At 60.0% G+C, this 21,989-nt stretch overlaps 2 protein-coding genes across 8 annotated transcripts in view; both read right to left on the reverse strand.

Annotated features, from left to right (window-relative positions):
• The window catches only part of COL20A1 (collagen type XX alpha 1 chain), a 30,420-nt gene extending 20,069 nt beyond the window's left edge, over positions 1-10,351 (reverse strand). The window contains exons 1-10 of the mRNA XM_061125675.1: positions 10,174-10,351; positions 8,200-8,379; positions 6,297-6,342; positions 5,901-5,992; positions 4,238-4,426; positions 3,792-3,902; positions 2,388-2,531; positions 2,087-2,234; positions 588-742; positions 116-235 (exon numbers count right to left, since the gene is read on the reverse strand). Coding sequence (XP_060981658.1) covers positions 116-235; positions 588-742; positions 2,087-2,234; positions 2,388-2,531; positions 3,792-3,902; positions 4,238-4,426; positions 5,901-5,992; positions 6,297-6,342; positions 8,200-8,379; positions 10,174-10,351 — 1,363 coding nt within the window. The remainder of the gene's footprint in view (positions 1-115; positions 236-587; positions 743-2,086; positions 2,235-2,387; positions 2,532-3,791; positions 3,903-4,237; positions 4,427-5,900; positions 5,993-6,296; positions 6,343-8,199; positions 8,380-10,173) is intronic.
• Positions 10,140-20,611, reverse strand: ARFGAP1 (ADP ribosylation factor GTPase activating protein 1). 7 transcript variants are annotated; one of them, XM_061126843.1, is made up of 14 exons: positions 20,457-20,611; positions 19,334-19,420; positions 17,536-17,599; positions 17,237-17,346; positions 16,952-17,123; positions 16,393-16,493; positions 15,918-16,004; positions 15,517-15,613; positions 14,750-14,806; positions 14,249-14,281; positions 12,797-12,853; positions 12,261-12,320; positions 11,653-11,729; positions 10,140-10,755 (listed from the first exon to the last, which is right to left on the reverse strand). In XM_061126843.1, exons 3-14 carry the CDS (start codon positions 17,593-17,595, stop codon positions 10,413-10,415), a joined length of 1,254 nt encoding a protein of 417 aa, XP_060982826.1. In that variant the 5' UTR covers positions 17,596-17,599; positions 19,334-19,420; positions 20,457-20,611; the 3' UTR covers positions 10,140-10,412. The 7 variants fall into 7 exon arrangements, with proteins under 7 accessions (XP_060982826.1, XP_060982827.1, XP_060982828.1 ...); XM_061126844.1 differs by lacking the exon at positions 19,334-19,420 and adding an exon at positions 19,966-20,032; XM_061126845.1 differs by lacking the exon at positions 19,334-19,420 and having other exon boundaries at positions 11,653-11,723.
• Positions 20,612-21,989: the final 1,378 nt, after the last annotated feature.

Raw genomic sequence — 21,989 nt, forward strand, 5'->3', positions numbered from 1 at the left:
GGTATGGTTCATGCACGCCTCTCCTTATCTGAGGGTTCAAGGGAGACTGACCATGGGACAAGACCTGAATGGACCTTGAGGGTGGGGCTGAGGCTGGGACTGGGGCCGGGCAGACCTGTGAACGTGTTTCCTCCTCTGTAGCGGAGGTTGTGCACAGCACTCAACACCTCCTCCTTGGTGCTAAAGGCATTCAGGTCCCACTCGGTCTGGGGAGCTCCACTGTACTGAGTCAGGCCTGGAAGGGGAGGGGTTCCCACTCTACTGAGTTATACTGGGAGGGGAGGGGTCTCCACTATACTGAATCAGGCTGGGAGTTGGGGGGGCTGGGCACACAGCAGGTGGGCAGGACACACACAGCCTTGCCCAGGTCACCAGGAAGGCATGTTTGCAAAGCCCCACTTTCCACACAAGTTCCCCCTGGGAGCTAGCTGTCTTCCCAGTGCAGGTGGGGACCTCAGTTTTGCCTGGTTGGGTGAGAACTTAGCCTTGATTCCTCCCTCACTTCGCACTTCCTTCTCCAAACTGGGGGTAAGGAGTAGAATTGTGAGAACCACCCCAGCGGGGCACAGGGCAGGGCTGGGACCCACCTACTTGGACTTTGCCTGGCCCGATTTCAAAGGGCTCGATGACGCTGGCCAGGAAGTCTTTGACCTGCTGGAAGTGACTGTGGCCTATACTCCAGGACCCATCTACCAGGAAGATCATGTCTGCAGGCGTGGGGGGAGTGCAGCGGAACTGGGGTCTGCCTGCGGTGGGAGGGGAGGGAGGTGAGGTGTTGGGCAAGGTCATCACTACTACAGGACCCTGAACTGCCTGTGGCTGGGCTCCAGTGCCCAGGATCTCCTTCCCTGGGGTTGGTAGAGGGGGAGGAGCTGCAGGGCTCTGACTTCGAATGAGATGGGCAGCAAAGTGTTGGGGGACAAGTACCAGGGTCTCACCAGACTTAGAAAATCGCACGTGAAGCTCAGCCCACTGTCCCAGCCTCTCTGAGTCCCCCCAAAGGGGGTTCACAGGACATCTAGTTGCTCTGGCACCTCCACCCTCTATTGACCTGGCCAGTGCTGGTCACTGTGTGATTGTCCAAGGGGGGGGGGGTTGCACCTTCCTTGCCCACCAGCTCCCAGGCTCAGCTGGCAGAGGCTGTCCAAAGGGGAGTCGACTGGGGTGAGTCAGCACCATGGACAGCGCCAGGTGGCCATCCATTCTGCCAGCTCTAGGCTGAGGCCTCACGGTGTGTGTGAGGGTTGTCCTAAGGACCAGGAGCTCTTTGGAGACAAAGCCATGCCCCTTGATCTGGGGCTCCCAGAGCTGTGCACTGTGACCCCAGGCCAAGACCCAGAGTCAGGGCCAGACCCCTTCTTGGAGGCTCCTGGTGGGGTTGGTGTGGTGAGATCCTCACCGAATGCGGGAGGCACCCTCTGGCCTCAAGGCCCTGCACTGTGGGGCAGATCACCTTGTAAGACCCCAAGTCCACTGGGAGACAGTGGGAGGCCTGGACCCCAGGACCCCACATGAAGTCTAAGGAAGGAGGTGTCTTCTTCAATTCCAAGTCTGATGTGGGAGACAAAATCAGAAACATCCCAGGTCTGGTGGGGGAGGCACATCTCTGCCTGCAGGGCCTCATGGGAAACGCTGTGCTGTGGTCCCGCCCTCAAGCCTGCAGATGCTGGCACCCCAGCCATCTCACCTGGCTCCACTCTCCCTCTAGCCGAGGTCCTGGCGTGGTTCTGCCCCTCCAGATCTGGAGTGGGCTGAGCAGGGCCCTCCCCTGTGGGGCCCCTGGGTGGGTGCTGCTCCTCTCCAGGTACTCCTGGGGGAGGGTCACAGCTGTGTTACCCCTCACCAGCCATACTCAGGCTGGGGGGCACCTGAGGGAGGTCGAGGTAGTGGGACCAGGCAATGGGGCCCAGGGACATTCCCAGCAGATGAGCTGCCCCAGTGGGTTAATGAAGTCAGGAGTGGGCAGCCAAGCATAAGTACAGGAGTGTGAGGGCAGACAGAGGGAGGACCTCCTGGCCATGTGGAAACCATGAGGCACTGAAGACTGCCTCCTGTTCTCAGGCACTTACCGTCACCCGACTTGGACCCACCAAGTGTGGGTGTGTCTTGGCTTGGGGCCAGGGCCCCTGGGGGCTCAAGGTCTGGGCTCCCCACATGGGAGGGGGTGGGCTCCAGGGTTGCCCCCAGTGGCCTCTGGCTGCTCCTGCTCACAGAGTTACTCTTCAGATCCTCGACTATAGAGAGATGTGATGGGATATCAGGACTCCACTGCCCGGCAGGGGGAATAGAGGCCTGAGGGCTGCCCACACTACCCTTCCCACAAAGGCCCATCCAGACTCCACGGGCTCCCAGCCTCTTCTGCACACATGCACCCCCAGGGCACTTACTCACAAACTCCCTGCGAGCCAGCAGGACGTTCCCTGAGCCAGTGAGCTCGAAGATCTGCAAGGTGTACCCCTTGGAGGGGCTCAGGCCCCCCACAGTGGCCTTGGGGGTCTTGGTGGTCAGCATCACCTCCTGCTCTGGGTCCCCTGGGGCAGGGGTGGGGAGAAGGAGCAAGGCGGCCGAGGTGGGTGGTGTCTGCATGCATGTGTGTGCATTTATGCCAGCAGGTGTGCATGTGTGTGCATGTGAGTTGGGAGTGGTGAAATCCGCCTGGCACCCCCTCTTCCCCTCCCCTAGTTCCTCCCTTTGGGCCAGGGAAGGGAGTAGGGGGAGAGGTCTGTGCGTCTCTCTCTAGGACCTGATGGGAGTGGCCCGTGCTCCTCCCCAGAGGGACTCATCTCAGGGTCCACCGGAGGATCCGTAAGTTCTCCAGGTGCCATCAGAGCAGCGCTGGGGACACCATGGAGGTGTCTGTGCAGACAGGGCTGCACGTGGGGAGGGTCCTGCCACCCGTGCACAGGGGCTGGACAGCACATGGCAATGAGCCTGTAAGCACGTCCCAGTGTGACTGTGAATCTATGCTAAAAACAAAGAAACAATTCCAAGGGCATGCTGCCGTGCTCTCAGGGGAGGTGGCCGTGGAGGCAATAGGAGCGACTGATCAGAGGTCAGGAAGCACCTGGCAATTCTTGGACCTTAGGTGCTAGAAAGGGGACTAAGAGAGGAAGGACCCACAAGCCTGCCCATTGTCCAACATCCTGCAAGGTGGACAGCCCCCAGCCTGGGCCCAGCCCTGCATGGGGAGGTGGGACAGGCCAGGAGGGTGAGGTCCCAGGTGCTTCACGTGACTCAAGCTGAATAATTTTCACAAGCCTCCACCCATTTTGTAGATGGAAATTAAGTCACGCAGTTGCTTGGAATCAGGATTTAAGCCCAGGTCTGTTGGGTTCCTGCTGCCTGCCAGGGAGGGATGGACAGGCAGGCCCTCTGAGGAGTGCATCCTTGGTACATCCCCGCTTATTCTTTGGGGTTGAGATCCTGAAAAGCTCCACCCAGGAGCAAGGGTTTCTGAGGACAGGTCAGCTCTTGAAACAGCTGAAGCCCAACATCAAACAATCTCAACTCTTAAAATGGAGCGAGTCTGCCACTCGGGCTCAGTACTGTCAGGGTCCTGAGAGCTCTAAGCTGAGGGAGGGTCCTTGTTTCTGCAAAGTCATTGACCGCCTTCTGCACATGCCAGGTGTGGGGACACGCAGTGGACATTAAGGGCCCTGTTCTCCCACCACAACCTCCCTGTGCTAGCGGGGAGATAGCGAGGAGGGAGGGCAGAGCCGAGGGGAGCCAGCACAGTGACCGCCATGCTGTGTTCGCCGTCGGTCCGCACAGAGGCGAGGGCAGGCCCCTACCTGCCCTGGGCTTCACCTGCACCAGGTAGCCGAGGCTGCTCCCCTCTGACTCTCTCCACTTCATCTGCAGCCGGTCCTCAGGCAGCACCGCCAGCCTCAGGCGGCCACTCGCTGGGGAAGCAGGACAGGTGGTCAAGACTGATCCTCCTCGGTGACCTCCCCAACCAGCTGTGGGGCCCCATCCTGAGGTTCCGAGGAGGCTGTGGCCCCACCAGGGCTCAGAGGGGACTCCAGTTCCACTTGGGGGATCTTTGAGAAGAGGAGCCCACCTCCCTCCCGCCAGAGCTGGAGGAGGACTGGTCTCCCTTGCAGTCCAAGGCTGCCAGGCAGATCTGGGTGGGGGAGACTTCTGTCCAGAGAGGCCCCCCTGGCTCTATTAGGGGTGCCTCACACCGTGGATTTAGGCTCAAGCCAGCATCCCAGAGTGGCCCTAACTGCCCACCCACCCAGTGGAGACACAGGCTCTGAGCCAGCAGTGGCCACCCCTCCCGATTCCCCGCCTGAGTCCTTGAAGTGCAGTGGAGACATAGCTGCAGACCCCCTGCTGCCACGGTCGCACAGCCCAGGAGGTGGGGGTGCCTGGGGGCGGGGGCTCCCTGGGGCGGGCGCTCCCTGGGGCAGGTGCCCTGGCCGTCCTGGGAGGAGGAAGGGGCCATGGAGGCCTGAGCCCTCCGGCATAGCCTGACTTCCAAGCTTCCGGCAGCTCCTTGGTGTGGGTCACTATTTTTGGAAAGTGGAGACAGAGATGGGCTTCTTCTGGCTGCCCCCCTCACAGCGGGGGCATAGGGGAAGGGCAGGGCTAGGGGGAGCCCGTGGCAGACACAATGGCCGCTTCAGAGCGGGGAGCAGCTGAGCCGGGCCTCCGGATGGGCCCCCTGCTCCCTGGAGCATGAGCTGAAAGGCAGGAATGTCTCAGCAGTGAGGGCCTTGAAAAGACGCTTGTGAGTGGGGGGCCCGGCTCATGAAGAGCCTCTGTCTCCCTGTACCCCTGACGTGTTGTAGGGGGGGCATCCCGAGCTGCCTTCTGGGTATGTAGGTCGGGGCCTTGGCAGGCGCTGGGGAGACAGTACCCAGCCAGGGGCAGCCCCCACAGGGCCATTCTTGGAGAAGGGCAGCCTGGATGTCCCACCCCCATCTTCCAGCCACCCCCGCCTCGCCGCAGTCCACCCAGAGCCTGCAGGGGTGGACTGCACGAGGCCCCTGCTGTCTGCGTATGAGTGTCTGGGGTTCCTTACTGACTTGGTCCCCTTAGGGAAATCTTGTCAGAGCCCCAGGGATGGAGGGCCCAACCATCTGTGAGCAGAATCATAGCCAGGAGGATGTGCCGCTGGTAAGAAGGTGGTTAGAGGAGCCAGGACTCCAGGCTGGGTGGCTGTGTGACAGGCTCCTGCCGCGCCCCTGTGAGGACTAGCTCAGCGGTCTCCTATCCTCTCGGCACCCTGGGGAGCTGGACACATGCAAGGGATGTGGCTGCGGGCATGTGGAGGAGGCTCGCTGCATGACTCAGACACCACCTCCCAGGGTTGGTCTCCGCAGCCTTCCCCGACAGGTTTGAGCATCACCCTAGGGGACACGCCCCATAGGGAGCTGAGCGTCCCCTCGCTGGATGGGGGACAGCTGACCAAGGTGCTGCCCGTGGCCATAAATGAGCTGAAAGGACCAGGGACCTACTGGAGGCAGCATCTTGGGTTCTCCTTGGGGGTGGGGGGGAATATCACTTTTCACCCTAGATTCTGTTATTTGAAAATTTCACAATGAAAAACATGTCCAGAGAATGATGAAAAAAAAAAAAAAATCACCAATGCAAGAGTGAATCAAATGAGCAGTGTGTTAATAACTGTTGAAAAAACAAATGGATAATACCAAAAAAGCCCAACTAAAAGGAAAAACCGCAATGCCAAAGGTCAAGCCACAGCTGAGGGTGATGCTGGGGGCAGAGCTGTCCCGTCTTCCTGTCTCTGTCCCCTGAGCACCTGAGCCCCTGGGAGCAGCAGCTGCTCACGGCCAGAGGGAGACTGGTCCCGCAGGGGGGCCTGTACCCTGAGCAGGTATGGCTTGGGGGGGTCAGGTGGGAGCCACAGTCCCAGGAACCCTCACCCGTGTCCTCACCTTGTCCCTGGCTGAGCCCCAGGGTGACACTCAGATACAGACAGATGCCGACTCCCAGGTGAGGATGTACATGGATGCTCATGGTGTGCAGCCTGCGGGAGGAGAAGAGGCCACTTAGCCACCTGTCTGACCGTCCATTCATCCGTCCATCCCTTCCTGATCTCTAAGCCAGAGTTTGTTCATCTTTGCCCTTGTGGGCCAGGGGCTGAGCCCCACCCAGATGCCTCCGGACACCTGCCCTTCTGTCTACAGGGGCCGGTGTCCAACAGGCCTGGGGGGCTTCCTGGGTCCACAGGTCAGCTGCCCTTCACCTGCCCACCATCAGCTTCTGCATCCCACCCTTGTGATGTTCTTGACAGCCCCACATGGGGCCTGGTTTCTGCTCTGCCCACTTACTTGTCATTAGACCAGTGTGGGGTGGCCAGCATCAGGGCCGAGAGGTCTGGGGAGGAAGTGGGGGCAGGTAGGCGGTCCTGCCTGCCGCCCTGAGCAGCGTCAAGCTGAGACCCCAGTTGGAGCAGGACCCTAGCTGTACTGCCTGCTTGCCAGCTGAGGAAGAGGTGCCCTGGCCGAGAACCTGCCCCCCAGGACACCAGCCTCTCGACCCCAGAGCCGGCCTCTCAGTGAGGCAGGGGGAAGCCCTGAAGGGGGATTGGGTACTGGGGGGCTCCCTCCAGGCCTCCACTGACAGAAAAGAGGTGGACACAGGGCAGGATCTCAGGCTCCTGGGATCCCCCAGCCCAGCCACACCCCTGGCGGTGGGGTTCACAGTGTCCTTGGGCTGTGGAGGGGCTAGAGCACAAGCCACAGTTTACCTGGTGACCTTTCTGGACCCTCCTCCACACTCTGAAACCAGGCTCCCCACCCCAGAACTCCCGTGGGACCCTTCCAGGGGCAGAGAGGTCAAGGCTGTGATGAGGATCCCTCGATGGTGTCTGCCCTCCTCCACCTGTGACCCTAGGGGGCCAGGCCCCACACCCACCCAACCCCATGCATCCAGTCCTGCTGCTCCCCCAGGAACTCCGCTCCCCCCACCCTGAAACCTCTCTAGAAGGTCAAGCTCATTTTCAAATCACACAACTGGAGCAGCCCCTAATGGGAGCAGCCCCTGTCCACCCAGCCTCCAGGTGAGTCACCAACCTGCTTCTGTCCCCAGGCAGCATCCCCTGGTCCTGTGTGCTCCCGTCCCACTGCAGTCACAGGAAGGCTGTGACTTATGAGGCCCCTTTCTTCGATGTCACTGCTCTGGCTTATCCCCACCCACCCGGAGCCTCCGCCCCTTCCCCACCCCCCAACCAGCTCTTCCATCTGCTGCCCAGAACATCTCTCTAAGAGCCAGGGGACACAGGCCGCAGCATGAAGGACCCATCACCCTGCAGGGTGGGGCCCAAAGCACCAAGGGACAAACACCTGTACCCTTTGCTTCACAGGGTCTGTCCCAGAGAAGCCCACGGGGGAGGCCCCTCAGGGACCAAGATCACATGTGGCCCTGGGGGGCCAAGCTATGAGTAATGGGCAGGGGGTTTCTGGCGGCCTGGGTGAGTAGCAGCCTGGAGCAACTTGACCCCAGGGTTACACCAGCAGCCACAGCCTCCTCTCTCATCCAGCATCGCCTCCCAGGACTTGTGACCCCAAACCCGAGCCACTTGTGGGACTCTCCAGTGCCCAGGCCACCCCCACTCTGCCCTGCCCAGCCTCCTCAGCACCTGCCCCTTCTCCACAACCCTCCCCAGTCTGTGAGGGCCAGCCAAGCACAGACCCTCCCAAGCCCTCTCAGCCCACCCAACAGCCTCAGGGCCTGACCCAACCAAGGCTTGTGGTGGGGGCGGGGAAAGGCACCCAGTCTAGGCCCCAAGCACTCCCCTGCTGGACCCCAGGACACACCCCCCAGAACTGCCCGACTCCAATCTGGACCAGCTCCCTCTCCCAAGTGCTCCGAGGCTGCCAGGGCCCCTCTGGGTTCAGCTTCTGGAGACAGAGGTGCTCTGGGGGAGGCAGGCACAACACAGGGCCCTCGGGCTGCTGGCCGGCAGAGGCCACCATCCAGAGTCAGGGCTGTGATACTCACTGGAGACTGGGAGGGGCTGGTGGGCAAATATCAGGGGCTGGATGCTGCTGGAGAGTGAGGCCCTTCCAACTCCTGTGGAGGCTCCTGTCCTCCTCCCTGGACCCACAGCCACAGGGAAGGTGCTGCTAGGTCTAGCCAGTGCTCCAGCCTTGCTCCAGGTAGCTTGAGACCCCTCTGGCCTCCGCCCTGCCCCGTGGTTGGTGCTCCTGCAGCCAGGAGGGGTCTGAGGACCTGAGGCGAAGGCAGTCCTGAGACCTGCCGTGGCCTGAGAGCCACCTATGGCTTCGGACTCATGGCTGGACACCACCATGGACAGCCACGACTGCAGAGAGGCTGGACGGGGTGGCAGGACAGCCACCACTGCAGAGCTGGTGGATGCCCTGCACTGGGCACTGGGGGTGCAGGTGGGCCCTGCAGACCCAAGTGGAGGCCAGCAGAGGGCGCCTGGCCCAGCGGCCTCAGATAGCACTGACACACATGACCTTGCACATCCATGGCTCACAGATGCTCGGGACACGTGTGTACACAACCACACAGCACACCAAGGTGCTCTAGAGCCAGTCGGGTCCTCAGCACTCCCGGGCGGACCCCACCCAGCCCCCTACCTGTGCATACACCCAGGAGTCCCTGCATCCAGCAGGTGCTCCACGCACCCGAGCCTCACAGCCCACCTGGCGGGGTCAGAGCTCAGCCAGGGTTTGAGTCGCCCTCAGAAAGGGAAGATTGAAGAAGGAAATGGCAACCCACTCCAGTATTATTGACTCAGGGGCGGCGGAGCCTGGTGGGCTGCCATCTATGTAGACTCTATGTCTACAGAGTCAGACACAAATGAAGTGACTTAGCAGCAGCAGCAGCAGAAAGGGAAGGATGGGGCCAGGCTGGCCCCTGCTGGGTGAGTCCTGTCAACATTCTGGAAGCTGCATAGCCGTTGTGGCCCTCACTCCAGTATACAGGTGGGGCCTCCGCAGTGGGGAGGTGGCCCCAAGAACCCCAGTCCTGATGTTCAGGAAGGGGCCTTCAGGGCTGAGCAGAGCTTCCCCAGCCCCTTGCAGAGGAGGTGCGGGGGCAGGGCCTCCACGCCCAGACAGTCACCAGGAAGCCCTGCTCTGTTTTCCTGTCAGGCCCGGCTCAGGGCATGGGGACCCAGGAGAGCCACCATCATCTGGCTTGCAGGCCTGGGCCTGCGGGGCAGGGCCATCATCTGGGAATGATGACCGGACATGGTGGCAGCAGAGTGGTTTGTGTATAAAGCAGAGGCCCAGAAGATGAACAGGTCATTGGGGAAAGGTCCCAAAAAGGAAGCTAAGCTGGGCAAAGACTGGCCTTGAGGTGTCTCCTAGTCAACCCTGGAGCCTTGGCGAGGAAGCCTGGGGCAGACGGGGCAGGGCTGGCCAGGCTTCAGCTGGTGGTTGGCCTGGCCTCCTGGAGCCAGAGCCTGGGTGGGACAGCACACAGCAGCCAGGGGCCGCAGGTGGCTGCACAGCCGACAGGTGTGCTGTCCAGAGAGGCAGAGGCCCACCTGGTCATCACAACTGGGACTCAGCTGAGAACAGGCTCTAAGACCATCCCACCAGGGACCACACATGCCCCAAAGTGCTGCCCCGGGACAGGAGGACACGGAACCACCCAGAAGGCACAGCTCTGGTCCAGAACCTCCAGTGGCCCCAGGTGCCCAGGGTTAGGAGGTTTCAGGAAAACGAAGGCCCATCTGGCCACCTGCTGGCTGCCCCATGTCTAACCACGGCAGGAGGGGGCAGTGCCAGTCTGTCCTTACAAAGCTGCTCTCCCAGGCAGACACCCACTGGGGACCTTTCTCCCCTTCGCTGTTGAGGGCGATGCCCAGACCACCCTGTCTCCAGGTGCTTTGTTGTGACAGCAAAACCCCGCAGAGTCAGGGGAGCTGGATGCTCAGGCCCTTGCCGCCAAGCCAGCCAGGAGCACGGGGCTGAGAATCACCTGGGCCCAGAGCTCCCTGGGGAGCCCAGTGGTTTGGACTGAGGCCGGGAGAGCTGCCGCTCCGACAGGGCTGCCACAGGTCAGCATTAGTGCAGACAGGATTGGGAAGGGGAGGTGGAGGCAGCGCTCAAACCTCAGGCAATTTTTTGCAAAGAAAAAAGAGAGCCAACAGAAAGTTAAAGTCCCTTCAAGGAGAATCAGGCCTCGAGCACGTGTGGCCGCGTGCAACACTGGGAGAGCATTTATTACCGAGCTCACTGGGGAGGGGCTGGGTGTGCTGGCCCCGCAGCAGCAGGGAGCCCTGCCTGCGACAGCACCCGGCTCGGGTTCCCTGGAAAGCGAGCACAGGGACGCAGACGTGCCCCCACTCCCACAAGCACGTGGCTCTCGGGTCTCGGCTGAGGCTGTCTTCTTGCACGTCCGGCATTTCTTGGGTGGAACGGAAAGAGGGAGGAGGCGGAGCAGCCGCTGCACCTGGCCTCGGGGCCCTACCAGTCCTGGTTGTCCCAGCCATCGTCCACCGCAGGTGGCGGCATGGCCTTCTTGGCGACCTTGGCCCGGCCCTCCCCACCACCCCCCCAGGCCTCCCCGCCGTCGCTGTTGTCGCTGATCCTATTGTTGGACGCAGACGCAGAGCCCGAACCCCATACATCCCAGCTGTCCGAGCTCCTCTTGTCGGCTGAGGCATCCGCGCATGTCCAGCTGTCGCTGCTTGGGGACCGGTGGGCCCTGGCAGGGTCAGCGCTCCCGAAGGACTCCCAGAAGCTCTGGTCGAGGGTGTTCTGCGAGTTGTCTCCACCGCTGTTCTGGTAGCTCGGGCCCTCCGGGGGTCTGGGACAGACAGGGCTCTCTGAGCTCCCAGAACCAGGTCACCATGGGGGCCCCAAGCCACCTGGCCTCCCCTCAGCCTCTCCCTAGCTAAGTCCGAGCTTCAACCTAGAGTCCCGGTCCACGCCCCTCAGGGTCCTGGAGCCTCTGCCCTCCTCGAGGGCAGAGGACGCCCAGCCTCGGTGTGGCTCCACCACGGAGTTGAGGCCATGGAACCTGCTGGAAGGACTCAGGCCACTTGCCACCAGAGCCCACCCTCCCTCAGTCCCACCCACGTGGAGGATGTTTCAGAGGAAAATGTAAAATACTACTTTCCTGCAACAAATAAGGGGAAGAAAACCCAGAGACTTGACCCTTCTTTGCACCGTGGAACCAGCTCAGGATGAGAATTCCTTGCCCAACCGCAACCTCACCACTGAACACACCCAACAGTGCCGGGAGGAAGCGGCTGGTCCACGAGCAGGCAGACTGACAGCACCTGCCTTGGCAGAGTGGCTGCCGCTCTGGGTCGGTCATAAGCTCGTCCATCAAAGCCCCAGGGTCCCATCCGAGTCAGAGGAGGAGAAAGCTGGCCCACCTGGCTCCCAGCAGGAAGGCCTGGGCAGAGCCCTGAGTGCTGGAGACCTTGAGGAGGTGGGTCAAAGCCCAGCAGCCCTTCCTCTCCCTCAGCCTGTCCCACAAGGGCAAGGCTGAGACCACCCCCACCACATGGGCAGCAGTAGCTTCCAAGGTACAGGCAGGGCTTCAGAGCAAGAGGTTGAGGAACCAACATGCCTCTCTGCACCTCCAGGGTTCCAGGGGCTTCTGACTATCACCCAAGGCCCTGAGGGAGACGCCCAGCCTCTGAGATCTGGGGGAGATCTCAGAAGGAAGCCCACTTCAGGAATGGACACAGCATACCTGTCTGATGAATCCTCTGCTCTCCCAGAAAAAAACGTAGTGACATCCCGCCAGCCCCGGCTGCCAACTCCCTGGACCTGGAAGAGAGCGGAAGGCAGCTCAGCCGGGCTCTGCTGGGAGTATGCAGTGTCCAGAGACCAGGGTGAAGATTAGAAATGCAGTGATACCGCCAAACTCAGGCCAGTTTACTGGACAAGATCGAACGGGGACAGCGGGATGCCTGCCGTGTGGGCCTAAGAGGCCACGGCCAGGAGAGCCTGCGGAGAGGCTCTGTGCTGGGAAGCAGGACGAATGCACCCCCACCCATAGCGCTAGGCGGAGAGGCAGGCCACCCACAGCACACTCACCAGGAAGGTTGGCCGCAGCAAGAAAAGAATGAAAGAAAATAGCAACAGGTTAGTGGCTGGGACCGGTGCTCGTCCAGGGGTTTCCATGTTCCTCAGGCGGTCGGCACCGGAGCGTCTGCCTGACCCTCCTTGGTCCTACAGGCCCTTTGGACCAAGAAGAGATGCGCATGAAGCGCTGGCCCTCCCCACTCGCGGTTCTGGGTGCCTTGGAACATGGAGACGCTTCCAGCCGAGCCCGCATGTCAGGCGGGGCTGCCCTACCTTGGACGCCAACTCAGAGAACCCACTGGACACATCATCAAAAATCTTCCCCTCCTTCACCTGGCAGATGGGAATAGCGTCGTCACAGCCCAGCAGACGCCCACTGCCTGCACTGATGAAGGCCGCCGCCCACCAGCACAGGCTCCAGGGACTTTGTCTTTGCGCTGTCCCCTCCCCAAAAGCAAAAGGGAGGGCTGGCCGACCACCCTGCAGCCCAGGCCAGTCTCACTGGACCCCCACCCCTGGTGTTCTCTGCGTCGCCCCCTACCTCCCGCACAGGCTGGCACTGTCCTGTCCTGGCCACCCCATGTTCCCTTGCCTGTCTGGGCCTCCAGGGCAAGTGGCAGGACGCATGCCCAGTCATGCAGGAGCAGGGTGCAAGGCCAGGCCTTGCTGAGCCCAGGATGAGGGCCCACAGGCACCAGGGACACCAGGGAGTCTGAGGACCCAAACAGAGCCCCCAGGAGCAACTGCCCCTCGAATGAGGGCCCTGGGAACTGAACACAGCTGAACAGCGGGAGTTCTCCCCATGCTACCTTCTCCTGGGCAGGTTTGAGGACGCTCTCATTCAGACTGTGGCCCAACTCCGACGCCTGTTAAAAGGACACGATGAAGAGAAGTCATGTGTCTGTGGCGGCATGTTCACTTCAGGATGGCACACTGCCCATGGAGGGAAGGTGGCTGACAACGCCTAGCCACTAGCACACGATGCTCCTGGCTGTCATGGAGGCTGGGCACTGTCCCTGGCCTATGGGCTCCTGAAGAGCCCCCGTCGTCCCTCATACAGACAGGTATACCCCCAGTCCCATCTGCCCTCCAGGGACCCCCAAGGGAGTTCAGACAGAAGGGATGGAGCTGGGGGTGGGGGGAGGCCAGGCCAGGCCAGCGGCTCAGGTCAGGGGCAGACAGGACAATGGGGAGACGACCACAGTGCGGGGCCCTCGCCACTAGGACCAGACTCTTTCAGATTATTCAGCTGAAGATAATTAAATCACATCATGAAAATTTCCCTGTAGACCTCAGGGTACCCTGGCCCATTGGTGTCCCTACGGCAGCCCTGAGCTCTGGATCCCATGCCTCCTGCCTGTGACACAGATGCTCAAACGGGAGCCCACTGAGTTGGGGAGCAGCTCTGAGTGTGAGCAAATGGAAGCCCTAACATGCTGGCTGCAGTGCAGGCGCGTGCCGGATACATGTTGGGGGGTGAGGCTGGGGGGCATGCATGAGCACAAACGGGGCCTTACCAGCTCTGGCTGCTGCTTGGAACCCCAGAACTTTACCCAGACAGCGTGGGGAGACAGGGGTAGGGGAAGAGAGAGAGCAAGGCGGTAGGCGCCATGGTTGCAACAACCAGGACAGGGTCCCACGGGCACCGCACCCTCTCTAGACCCAGCTCTTCCCACCTGACCCTCCCAGGATGACACGAGCAGGCGGGGTGGAAGTCAAGTGAAAGGAGGGCTTAGAGACGTCCCTGAGTGGGGCTGGGGGAGCTCAGCCCTCAGGGTGGGAGGGGCCTGCATGGTTCAGAGGCTCCTCTGCCGGCCCCCAAAGCCATTACCCCAAGTCCTGAACCAAGCCCAGGGCCAGACACCACACGGGGGATCGCCAGGACTGCGAGCCAAGGTTTGAAAACAAGACAAACACTGGGCCCCAACGTGGCCAGAGAAGGGAGGGCACTAACAGAGACAAGGGATGCTGTATCCTTGGGATAAAACCATCCCCAGGGAGTGCTGGGTCTCCCGCCCGTGGCTGCCCAGCCCCGGCACATGGCCTCCTTCCCCACAAGGCCAAAGGCACAGTGGCCTCCACCTCCCAAACCCACAGGCGCCTGAAGTGACACGGAGACGTGGGAGCCTGAGAGACAATTCCGTGCAGGCCCGTGTGTGCCTGACTGCTGGTGTAACACACTCTTCCCCTGACGCAGGGCACGCGGAGGCCACCCAGCCTAGAGACCCCCACAGTGCCAACGCAAAGGCTTCCTCCAGTACCTTCTGACTTGCTTGGGACCCGAACTTTGTCGCCTGAAAGGAAGCACAAAGAGGGTCTTCTGGTCAGCCGCCCGACACTGGGTGCCGGAGCTGCGCATCTGCAGGGCCTGGATGCCCAGGCCCGTTTCCTGACGGCCACAAGGACTGGCACTCACCCCACAGTGGCTCTCAGGCCCCGCAAGGCTGCCCTCCACACCTGCTCCCCCAGGAGCTAGACCATCAGGGTAGGGTAGGGGCACCCAGGGCAAGGGAGCAGGCCCGACGCCGACTTTCGTGCTCTGGACACGGGGCCCCGAGGCAGGGTGGGGCCGCGTCCAGCGGGCTCTGCTGTTCGCTTGAGCACAGCTGGTCATACTTCTCTCCCCAGCACCCTGGGTGCTCTCAGGGTCCCTGGCAGAGGGGCCGCTCACAGAAACCCCTGTGGGGCAGATGAACTTGTGGCTGGAGCCCTGTCAGGACCCCTGGCTGCCCGGCCTGTGGTGTCGCGGGATGGGTACTTACGCCCTCCTTGGCCGCTGAAGCGAACCTGCTGGCTCCGGTAGCAAAGCTGCTCCAGCCCTGCAAGGAAGCCACACACAAGCCATGTGGCAGCTCCACACGCAGACACAGGAGGGCATTCTTCGCACCCATGCTCCGTGGGAAAGACACAGCCAGGGGCCCCAGAAGCAGCCCAGGTCCACTCCCTGGAGACAGGCCTTCCCACCAGGCCGCAGGGGTCATGAAACCCATTCTCCTTTCTGAGTCCGAGGTCATTTCCCCTGAGCCTCCGTAAGAGAAGCCAGTCATTGGATTAAATCCCTACTGGGTCTGTGCTTCCCGGAGAGATGTGGAGGCACCCTCACAAGGACCTGACAAAGACGCTCAGCTTCTGGGGGTAGGATGGAAGGGACACAGGGACACAAACTTCACATCCTGGGAAGCGCCTCTGAAAAACAGGCCAGGCTGATGGCCCCTTCTCCCCTGGAGCAGACTCAGCCCAGAACCCATGCAATAGGGCAGCCCTGCCAGGAGGGGCAGCCAGGCAGGCTGCACTCAGAGCCCGAGGTCTCCAGGGAAAACATGCCTTGCTAAACCTGGGGCATGTGTGTTATATGTTGTAGCCAAAGTAAATGAAAGACAAAACACAAGTGGGATTAAACCCTGTAAGCCCAGCTTTAAGGTGCGAAGTCAGTGTAGGAAAGGGGAATGGGGCCAGTGCAATCCTAGGATGGCTGGTCTCCAGGAGGCCCTGGGGCATCGGGGCCGGGGGGCTGGGATGGCATCCTCACCGAATAGAGGGACGACATGGCGCTGTTGAGGAAGTCGTCTTCCCTCTTTGGAGGCGGCACCGTGTTCCCAAACCCCACATAACGGTTCTCCTGGGCCCTGGGGGACACAGGCAACAGGCCTCCTGCTCCTGACAGCCACAGGGTGCAGAGGCACCCAGACCCAGATACCGGGTCACTGCCAGAAGTGGGACACGCTCGTTCACAGGTCAGGCAGGTTCCAGGAAAGAATCACAGCCTTTCTCTCACTGGTTTTCTCTCACTCAAGCACCCTCCTGAAGCTGCTACTCAGGACCCCACAGGGCCTGCTAATCCTGCACCCACCACACACATGGGCAGCAGCCTCAGCCACTCTCACAGTGGCCCCTGCCCCCAGCCTCCCCTGAGCCCACCTGAAACCCTACCCTTGATAGGAGCCAAGGTCATCATTCAGCCAGTCCTCGAAAGCCTTGTCCCCAGAGGCAGTGGAGTTCTGCAGCTGGCCAGAGGCTCTGCAATGGTGGGTCAAAAGTAAGAGGCCAACAGAGAGTGGGTACATGCCCGCAGGAGTCTCTGGGAAGTGCAGTCACGCCCACCTGCTCACACCTGGCTTCTCTGAAAACTAAGCTGAGCAGAAGGCAGCTCAAGCTTAGGCTCAGCGGCTGAAGCTAATGAGAAGCAGGGGAGGCGCTGCACTGGGGGGACGGGGGCCACAGTGGATCCATGCTGGCCTGAGCCTGCAGGGGGGGCTGCAGGGAAACCAGGGGGATCAAGGCCACAGCAAGCATTGGGCCGCGGTCTGGAGCCCTTCTGACCAGAATCTCACTACTGAAGGGGGAAGAGGAAGGGGCTGGGCTGAACCCAGCACGGAGCTGGCCAGAAGGCTGGACAAGTAGCTACCGGTGGGCAGAGGACAGCAGCGTCCTGGGCTGAGGCGGAGTCCAGCTCTGGGCGGGCGATGACTCCAGAGACCATTCTTTGCCTTCGGCCAGAGCGGCCACCTGCCAAGGGAACCTGGGTCAGAGAGCAGGGGCCCGTCAAGGTGGCCTGAATGCTCCTGACCACAGTGCACTCCCTGCCCCCCACACAGCCCCTCCGGCTTAACGCCACGGGCTGGGGGCTCTGCTGGGTGTGGATGCCAAACAGGTAAGCTCTTGGTCTCTGAGGTCCCCTTTTTACACCCCAAATGATGGGCCTCCCCCGGCAGGCACTGCAGTTCTCAGGGGAGTTTTAGCCACACGCACAGAGGTGTCTAGACACAGTGCTTTCCTGGAGGCTGGGAGGAAAGCCCATCCTCAGCCCAGTAAACCACAGGCCCCCCAAGTCCCCCAGGTGGGAAGAGCCAAGGCCATGCATGCTGTCTCCATGTGGACGGCATGTGGCCTCCATGGTCAGAACCACAGGGGACCTCCGTGCCTGTGGCCGGAGCAGCCTCCACGTGGCGGGCGGCCTGCCTCACCCGGTCCCTGAAGAGGGCAGCAGCCCTGCTGTTGTACTTCTCCTGCAGCGACCAGCAGGGGTCATAGTCCTCTTGAGACTCCAGAAACTCCCGGAACCGAGCGTTCCCGCCCGCCTTCATCTTCTCCAGCTCCACGTCCTTCCACTTGTCCATCGTGACGGAGCGGACGAAGCTGCACAGCAGAGGGCTGGCCTGGTCACCGATGCCGCCCCCCGAGTCAGAGCCCGGGGCTGAAAGGGGCCAACCTACATGGGGGCCCGCTCCTCCCCACCCCCGCGCACTGACCTGAGGTGAACCCCAAGCCCACGGTGCTTCCCCGAGCACTCCAGGCAGATCCAGATGCCATAGGTCACGCTCACCCACTGTGGGTTGAAGGCGCCGCACTCGAAACACACCTGCGAAGGGTGTCCAGGGGCTGAGGCAGGACCCAGGGACCCCCAAGACCCAATGGTGGCCCCAAGAGCAAGAACAGGGAGGCTGGTTATGAGGCGAATGGTAACAGGGAGAGAGGGCTCTGAGACCACACAGCACCCGGAGAGGTTCCTGAAACCTGAGCTGGGTGTCGCGGAAACACAGATGCTTACATTGTTTTCATCTTGCGCCCGAACTTCCTTAAGAACTTTCCTGGTTCTTGGGCTGGCCATGGTGCTGAGAAAAACAAGATTTTCATAAGAAAATCAACTGCCAGTGCAAACAGACTACAAGATATAAACCTCAAGGAACCCCAAGAAGCTGCTCGGAAGCTGTTAGGGAACAGGACAACTCACTGCAGGCAGCGCAGGGGCCCCTCACTGCAGGAACCTGCTCTCCAAGTGCAAGGAAAAGCCCAAAGCAGTGTGGATGCTGCCAGGCCAATAAAGTGATCATGAGGAGCAACATGCAGTTACTAGAGGCCACTTACCACGTTGCATCAAGACTGTGTAATTTATGGAACGTCAGTTTCTGGTGAAGCTCCTAGCAAAGGGCTGGGCTTTATAAAATGTGCTCAGAACTGGCTGCTAAATCTCTTTTCCTGCCTTCAGGGCAATATACTGGACTCAGGCTGATGGTACCTGAAGTCAGGGAGCCCCACATTTTCAGTCCCAGCAACGCCCCACCCACCTCAAGCCAGCGAAGGGAGGCTTCAGGCCTGGGACAGAAGCGGTGGTCCTGACTGACATGGGACAAGGCTGGCCTCCCAGGGGCCACCTGAAGGACAGAGGTGACAGAGAGCATGGCCACAGCAGGGCATGGACAGGGGCCTATGGACCTGCAGATCTACCACAATGCCTCATGGGGACGCTGTGGGAAACAGCAGCCACACAGCCTGGGTTGAAGAGAAAAGCCATTCATTTCTTCATAGATCTCCTAGCTTCGGCCAAGTTCAAGTTCAACGGTGGACTGTTTAATTCATGACCAGGAAAGTTGATACAGTAAGAATCAAGCCAGGGAGGGAAAGGGTGCCCAGCATGGTGCTGGATGTAAACTAACCCTAACCTGGCTGGGGTCCTGGGACCAGAGTGTGCCCACTGTCCCTCCAGCTTCCCTGGCAGGACATGTCCCGTTGAGGACACACAGGCCACTGTCAGAGACAGAGCCACATGCCTGGGTTGCTAGCGGTGTTTGCAACCTCCAACCCTGCGCCCACTGTCTGAGAGGGGCCTGTTCCCACCAGCGTCCCTGTCAATGCAACAGCATGAAAACCCAGGAGTATCTTGGTCCGCATCTGCCTGTTACCTTCAGTTACTTCTCAAGGGGAGCCGGCTTGTTCCCACAACCACGCTTCCTGAATCTAGAATGCCAAACACTCACAGGCCCACTTTTAAGCTAGGTGAAGTTAAATTTCTGCAATCCAGGGAAACAAACTAAGGGTTTGCCCGAGAGACCTTTCTGCTCTGTATGTCTCTGTGCTGCTCCTGAAGGTATCAAAGGCAGACACCTGAACCCACAAACTTCCAAGGCCCCTGGCACCTGGCCCGACCCATCGAGGGGGGACCCTGTCCTCATGCTGTACCCACAGCAGGAAGGCAGAAATGGGTGGCCCCTGGGAGCTTTTTCCATAGAACTGTGCCTGCCCAGGGCCCCTGCTCTGGCCAATAGGACACAAGCAAACAGAAGTCAGAACTAGGGTGAGGCTGCCCTGAATTTGTAATTGTGTAAAAGGAGGCAGAGTGAGGACTGGCAGAATGACAGTGGGGAGAAACACGTAAAAGTGAACTCATATGAAAGTGAATGATGTGAGAAGTGAATTCACATGAAAGTGAGTGACAAGAAAGTAAATGATGTGAGAAGTGAATTCACAGGAAAGTGAATGACATGGAATGGACTTAAGAGCAACTTTTTTGCATGTGAAGACCCTTTAATTCTGTGAAATACTAACTTTTATACATGAAAAACAAATACCTTCTTTCAAAACCATAGTTTATCTTGAAAAAGAATCCAAGAACTCCTGCTTTAATACTTGAAATCAAGATGGTAACACACAGCTCTCTGCAAGAGGACGTGGTTTCAGTAAACGGTAAACCAAGACACTTTCTCAGCTCATGAGAGAAGCCACTTGTCAGACCCTAGAACACAGTTCCCTGAGTGGGAACTTCTTCAACACTTGAGATTAAAAGGGATGACTTAAGCACACTGCTTGGGGCTGTCACCAGCGACAGGGACAAATCATGCTCATCTTTCTCTGAAACCACCTAAGCACTCAAAGCACCTACACGGAAGGACAACCGTTTCTCACCCTAAAGCACTGTTACTTGTGCACTTCTGCTGGGTGGGGAAGGGATGCCAAGGCCAACTTCAACACTAGTTATCCCCTTGACCATTATGACAGCCCCATTTGGCAAAGAAACCCATGGTGGCTGGACCCTTAAGCCTGCGCCAAATGAGCACAGTTAGCTCTCACATCTGTGGCAGGCAAGAAGCTGTTTAACAGGGCAGATGAGAAACACAGTTCTTCTACTAGACGTACATAAACTGAGGGAGGATTCCAAAGTCCTCTCTCGGTTTCCTCTCCCTCCCACAACACGGTCACCCACCGCCAAGGGGTGGCTGCCGCTCCCGATGAGACCGGCCTCTTCAACACCGAGACGAGGATCCTTCCCTCTGAGGAGTGGAAGACCCTTCAGAACTCAGAAAGAGGCCTGACGGGACCCTGAGTCCGGACCAGGTCTTGGGTCCGAAGGAGGGGACCGGGCAGGGCCGGCTCGCCCTACGGAAGGGGTGCAGATGAACAAGGGCCCGTGACAGTCAGAGGAAAGAAGGCTGGGGATCTGGGGAGCCCTGCAGGGTGCGTGGGGGTCTGGGCGGGGACGGCCGGAGGAGGGGTGCTGCGTGGGGGAGGGGGGGGCGTGAAGGGGGGCCGTGGACCAGCCCCGGAAGGACTGGGGGAGGGCGAGGTGGGCGCTTCCAAATCCTGTGGATGGCTGCCTCAAGGGGGGGTGGGGGTCTGGCGGGGGCGGCCGCCGGGAGGGGCTGTGGACCAGCCCCAGGGGGAACCAGGACATCTAGGTCTCGGTCGTGCGCTTACCGGGCAGGGCGCTAGATCCTTTGCGCCGGGTCGGGCTGGGGTCAGGGCGGGGGTCCCGGCGGGGGTCGGGCCAGGGTCTGCCGCGCCGCGAAAAGCACAGAGGACGCGCGCCGGCCGCCCACCCGGTCGCCACCCGCTTCCGGCTACGTAGCGCTTCGCAGGGTCTCACGGGAAGCCGGGGGCAGGCCGGCGGGGGCGGGACTTCCGCCCTGCCAGCTGGGCCGGAAGCGCGACCCTCCTCCGTCGCTATAGGGACGCGTCCTCCTCCGGGCTGCTGTGCCAGAGCTGTTAGTCGAGCGGGGATCGCGGTGTCCTGGGGACCGACAGTCACGCTCACTGGCGCTGCCCCGTCAGGATTCGGAGGGGATAAAGATGGCCTGCTCAAATTAGGATGATTCATGGGCGTTTACTTAACAAGGGGGCTGATTAGGAGGGTGTGAGCAGGTTTAGGGCAACGCAGGAATTCTGCGGGAACCCAGTGCTGGAGCAGAAGAGCTGTGACGTCAACAGGCTCCAAGGGGATGGGAGAGGTTCCGACTCTGGAAGGACAGTGTTGTCCTCGACGCCGCGGCCCCAGAGGCGCTGTCATCTCTGGTTGTGGGCATGGCCAGCCCAAGGAAAAGATACAGAAGTGAATATCGGCTTCTCTGGTCTCTTGCCCTCTGGTCTCCGGATTTTGCCTCCCACTGGCCAAGCCCACAGGTGTAATCTGAGGTAGAGAAGGGTGGGGGTGGATGTGGAGAGCAGCTGGAGATGTTGCTAGCAGGCTGCAAAGCAGTGTGAATAGTAGGGTCCCAAGTATGGGAACTATGACTGTAGGAAGAGAACTGTCCAGACTGGTGATCTCTCTCTGGGGAGTGTAACTGCAAGTGATGTTTGGTTTGGTTTTTGCTTTGTGCTTTTCTGTGTATCCACACACTCCATTGATCTGTGTAACTTTTGGAGCGAACCAGTTGCCTGGTAACTCAGCTGGTAAACAATCTGCCTGCAATGCAGGAGACCCCGTTTCAATACCTGGGTCAGGAAGATCCCCTGGAGAAGGGACAGGCTACCCACTCCAGTATTCTTCAGCTTCCCTGGTGGCTCAGATGGTAAAGAATCTGCCTGCAGTGCAAGAGACCTGGGTTCCATCCCTGGGTTGGGAAGATCCCCTGGAATAGGGCATGGCAACCCACTCCAGTATTCTTGCCTGGAGAATCCCAATAGACAGAGGAGCCTGCCAGGCTACAGACTCACAGAGTCTGATAAGACCGAGTGACTAAGCACAGTATGAACATTTTTACTGAGGTAAAATTTACATTCAGTGATTTACACTCAATAGGTTTTGAGAAATGCACACCCCAGTGTAACCTCCACCATAGAACATTTCCTTTACAGGCAACTACTGTTCTTATTTTTATCCCTGTTTCTTAGTTTGCCTGTCCTAGAACTTTACATAAGCAGAATCATTCAATAAGTACTCTTTTAAATGGTTTCTTTCACTTAATATTTCAGCTCTTCATTCCTTTTATTGCTGAATACTATTGCATTCAA

Source organism: Dama dama, chromosome 23, assembly GCF_033118175.1.
Source record: "Dama dama isolate Ldn47 chromosome 23, ASM3311817v1, whole genome shotgun sequence".
Lineage (NCBI taxonomy): Eukaryota > Metazoa > Chordata > Mammalia > Artiodactyla > Cervidae > Dama > Dama dama.

What these genes read in the sequence shown, in the direction of transcription:
- ARFGAP1 (XM_061126840.1), bottom strand. Translation starts at nt 17,595, where the DNA reads ATGGCCAGCCCAAGAACCAGGAAAGTTCTTAAGGAAGTTCGGGCGCAA. An exon ending in GACCTTGGCTCCTATCAAGG is followed by an intron (nt 15,614 to 15,917) that starts GTAGGGTTTCAG and finishes TGTGTCCCCCAG; the next exon opens with GGCCCAGGAGAACCGTTATG. An exon ending in TCTCTGAGTTGGCGTCCAAG is followed by an intron (nt 11,730 to 12,260) that starts GTAGGGCAGCCC and finishes GCTCTCTTCCAG; the next exon opens with GTCCAGGGAGTTGGCAGCCG.